The 3,928-nt window shown below is 35.6% G+C and overlaps 1 protein-coding gene across 2 annotated transcripts; it reads right to left on the bottom strand.

Moving 5' to 3' along the window:
* Positions 1 to 332: 332 nt before the first annotated feature.
* On the bottom strand, positions 333 to 3,928 carry LOC11437994 (pre-mRNA-splicing factor ATP-dependent RNA helicase DEAH7). Of its 2 annotated transcripts, XM_024779995.2 has the most exons (3): positions 3,465 to 3,922; positions 2,535 to 2,601; positions 333 to 1,827 (listed from the first exon to the last, which is right to left on the bottom strand). In XM_024779995.2, the coding sequence occupies exon 3, from the start codon at positions 1,807 to 1,809 to the stop codon at positions 1,015 to 1,017; it is 795 nt and encodes a 264-aa protein (XP_024635763.1). In that variant the 5' UTR covers positions 1,810 to 1,827; positions 2,535 to 2,601; positions 3,465 to 3,922; the 3' UTR covers positions 333 to 1,014. The 2 variants fall into 2 exon arrangements, with proteins under 2 accessions (XP_024635763.1, XP_024635762.1); XM_024779994.2 differs by having other exon boundaries at positions 2,535 to 3,928.

The raw sequence follows: 3,928 nt of genomic DNA on the forward strand, positions 1-3,928 counted from the left end.
CTACTGCTTCATGGTCAGTTTCTTGGCTATACTTGTGTGTGTTATTATTAAAGATTAAAGATAGGAAAAAACAAATCTTAACTATTAATTTCAGATTTTGTAATCCTTATCAAAATAATCTTAACTATTATTCATAGTAAATCTACTTCCGTATCTATCACTATTATAAACTAAAATGTGAAAACTTGTTCGCCTATGGTTCAAAAACTTGATTTTCTTTTTGTAAAGAAAATTAATTTTAATTAGAAATTTTGAAACATAAATCATTAATAAAAAAAAACTTTATGAAAACTTTAAACCCCATATAAAAGAAGTGCATCAAGAAATTCAATAAGAATGTAAACCATAATACCCTGTAATATGTTTAATTTGATATTCTCCTTGATTTGGTGTTGGAACCAATGAAGGGATTATTGAAAATTTGAAATAAATATGATACAAATTACAATACAACTACAAGTAGGGTAAACAAGTTTGCCCGTAAAATCCAATTATTTGATTATCCTCTATTACAAGACTTCAAAGTCAGAACTGGATAACAAGCACCCCCATATGCAAATTATTTCTTCTTTGGATTATGGGGAATTTTTCGGTTCCTTGATCTACCTTTTCGGGAGGCAGCAACGCTAGCTATTACGTCATTACCGGCAATGAGTAAAGCGCTCAAACCCATTAGCTTCAACCCAAGGTTTTTTGTCAAATATAACAACCTATTTTCATCTCCTCCACTGATTTCCTGCATTTGATCCATCTGTTCAAGGGATAAAATAGTGTAAATCTCCTTGTAACTTTCGTCAATACCACCAAAAGTGAATTTCATAATCGCCTTCGACTGTGTATCATCGTGTAAAGGATCACATATGAAAGCAAAATTTCCGATTTCCAAATAAGGCCTCTTGAATAAATTAACCAGGATACCGTTGTTGTGTGCTATATTCTTAGACAAGGACTTCTTAGGACAAGGCTGCTGAACAGGGGTTAACTGGTAAATGCGAGAAGCTTCTCTTAATCCACTCATGAAAGCACCATGCATAGTGGCTGGATATTGCCTAGAAGTGGCCTCACCTGCAAAGAACAGTCGGTTTCCCACGTTTTCTGCAAGGATATCATAATCCTTACCAGATGATTGCACACTGACATGAGAGTATGAACCATAAGAATATCAAGCAGCTGGGATCTCACCTCTCTAGCCTTTCTTAGACCTTTAACTTGCAAAAAATGGTCATTGCACCAATCACCTCTGTAATAATGTTGTTTCCATTGCTGATAGACATTGTAAAGGGTTAAATGATCAGATTCTGGCACAAAAAATCTTTCGCGTGCAGCATCACTCTCCTCTGCTCGGTCCTTTGGCCTAAAGAAAACAGATGGTACTGAAAGCATGGAAACTATGGTCAGAACCTCCTCAAGACACCCGAAATGCTCACCCATCAAAAGCATCTTGGCAAGTGGAGGATCCAGTGGAAACTCAACCATTTTCCAGCCAAGTTCAGTCAATCTCCCCGCATTGTTAAGGGCGCCCAACATCCACAACTGGTACATAGAATTAAGAATATTATCCTGCGGAGGTGGATCAATGAAATCAAAGTCAAGTAAATTTTCAACTTTAAGAGATTTCAGCAACAAGACGACATTGCCAAGGTTAGTTCTCTGAATCTCTGGAACAGGACTGGCCAACATTTCATTTAGGTAAGCACTCTCTGTATACAACCGATAGCATGCCCCAGGGCCAGTTCGACCAGCTCGACCAGCACGCTGGTTAGCAGCAGCCTGGCTAACCGGGAAGACTTGTAGAGCGTCCATACCCATCCTAGGGTTGTACCCATCCTATTAATTTAGTAAAACAAATTATTATTATATGAGTGTGACTTTTTTAAATCTGAGTTCAAAAGATGGCACATCCGTAGAAATCTGAGTGTTTAACTATTGTTAAACATTTTTTGTACTTGTCCAAAACAGTTCAGACGAAACAGCACAAACAATGCATATTTCTAAAATGATTTAACAGTTGAACTGTCATTCATTTCACAATGTGCTTGTAAAGAAAATACTTTTCTTTTTCTCTGTCTATAAATTGGCCTAGTTCTTAAGTATCACAAGAAGTCTATGACTTAATTAGCAGAGACACATAACAAGATAAGACAAATCTATTTGTAGGCATCAGCCAGCGTCAATATAAAACAAAATTTGATCTTCATAGTAACTAAGCTTAATCGATTTATTCATATCACACCTAGATATATATTTGGGCTCAAGGTTCATATGGTATATAGAAAACTAAACTCAACAAAGTGTAATTTTGACAATCCCACGATTCAATTAATTACTTAATGTTCCTAAACATAGCTTAGTTAAAGAATTTGTATAACTATAATTCTAGTTCCACACACTAATCCACCCTAATTCTAATTTCAACAACAATTTCAAGAAATTATCATTCATGAAAATCACTTAATATCTCATACTAATCACTTTACCAATGTAAAGGTATCAATTCTAATTATTTAAATTCAAGTCTAGGAGAGGAAACCCACCTCAAAGAACAACTTCCTCTTGATGCAGTCTTGACCCAAAACTCTGTCTCCAACAAGCACTCTTGTCCTGCATCAATCCTTCAATTTCGGTTCCTTGGCTCTCTTGTGCTCCAATGAAAATATTACTCACCAATTGGTGTATGCAACTTGGGTAGTGAAAACGACCAATATATCCTTCCTTTCCTTTACATTAGAATTGGGTTGTTACATTTTATCCTCTTTAAAAGAATTTCACACAAATTCTTATTGAAATTAGGAACTAAACACCACATAAACTATGACAAATTATGGCTTATCACACCTTTCTAAAAATTTATTTTTGCAGTTATACTTGGCTGAATGTGCTGCCCCCTCAAGGATTTTAATACGGAGCGCTTATCATTCGTGAGTTTGTTGATCAAGTAAGACTTTGCATCTTATTCATTGATATATTTTCATAACAATACAAAAGAAAAAGATGCAAAGTCCTTGATCAACAAACCCACATAAGCTAAGTGCTCGGTATTAAAATTCTTAAGGAGGCAGCAAGACGGCATTCAGCCAAGTATAACAGCCAAGTATAACTGGCAAAAAAAAGTTTTTAGAAAGGTGTGATAAGCCATAATTTGTCAATAAGAATTTGTGTGTTTTAGCTTCCATTTAGAACTATTTTACTTCACTTCAAAGTCTTTTGTTTTGTTTTCTAGATAAAAAATAATAAATAACAAGTTAAGGATCAAAAAGCATTAGAAAGAAGAAAAAGAAAGTATGGAGTTAATTTTACAAGGGTGAAATTTTTTTAAGGGAGGATATAATGTAACAACCCAAATCTAATGGAAGGATATATTGGTCGTTTTCACTACCCAAGTTGCATACACCAATTTCAAATTTGTTGAAATTTGTATTGTTGTTGTTGCATGTAATGGAAACAAAATATATAAGCAACTTGACCTTGATGAAGACAGCAGCCCAGGTTTAAGTGTTTGTGTAAAAATTCTGACCCAGATCTGGACAACATACAAGATTGGGATGAAAACACGTAAGCTCTTTTCCGGCGCGGTGGTTGAAAGCTACGGCGTGGTGGTCACCGGCGAAGGTTGTCCGTTCCTGATATTTTTAAATGGGTTTTGTAGAGAAGATGGAGGGGACTCTTTTTATGGTGATGGATTTTCAAAAGCTTGTACGTGGATGTCAAGATCTAGCCGAAAAGATGGTCATAGGGAAATTTAAAATCATCTTTGACTTGAAATAAATTTGATAGAGTATAATTACAAATGAAAAGGAGAGGATGAAGATGGTGGAGCAATGTAACGACCGCCGGAGACACACTGAAGGAGGGAGGAGGCGGCGGCTAGGGTTTGTTTGAGAATCAGAGAGTTTTCCAGATTTCTTTGGTGAAGAGAGAGAAAATTAAC

This window comes from Medicago truncatula, chromosome 3, assembly GCF_003473485.1.
Source record: "Medicago truncatula cultivar Jemalong A17 chromosome 3, MtrunA17r5.0-ANR, whole genome shotgun sequence".
NCBI classification, from domain to species: Eukaryota; Viridiplantae; Streptophyta; class Magnoliopsida; order Fabales; family Fabaceae; genus Medicago; species Medicago truncatula.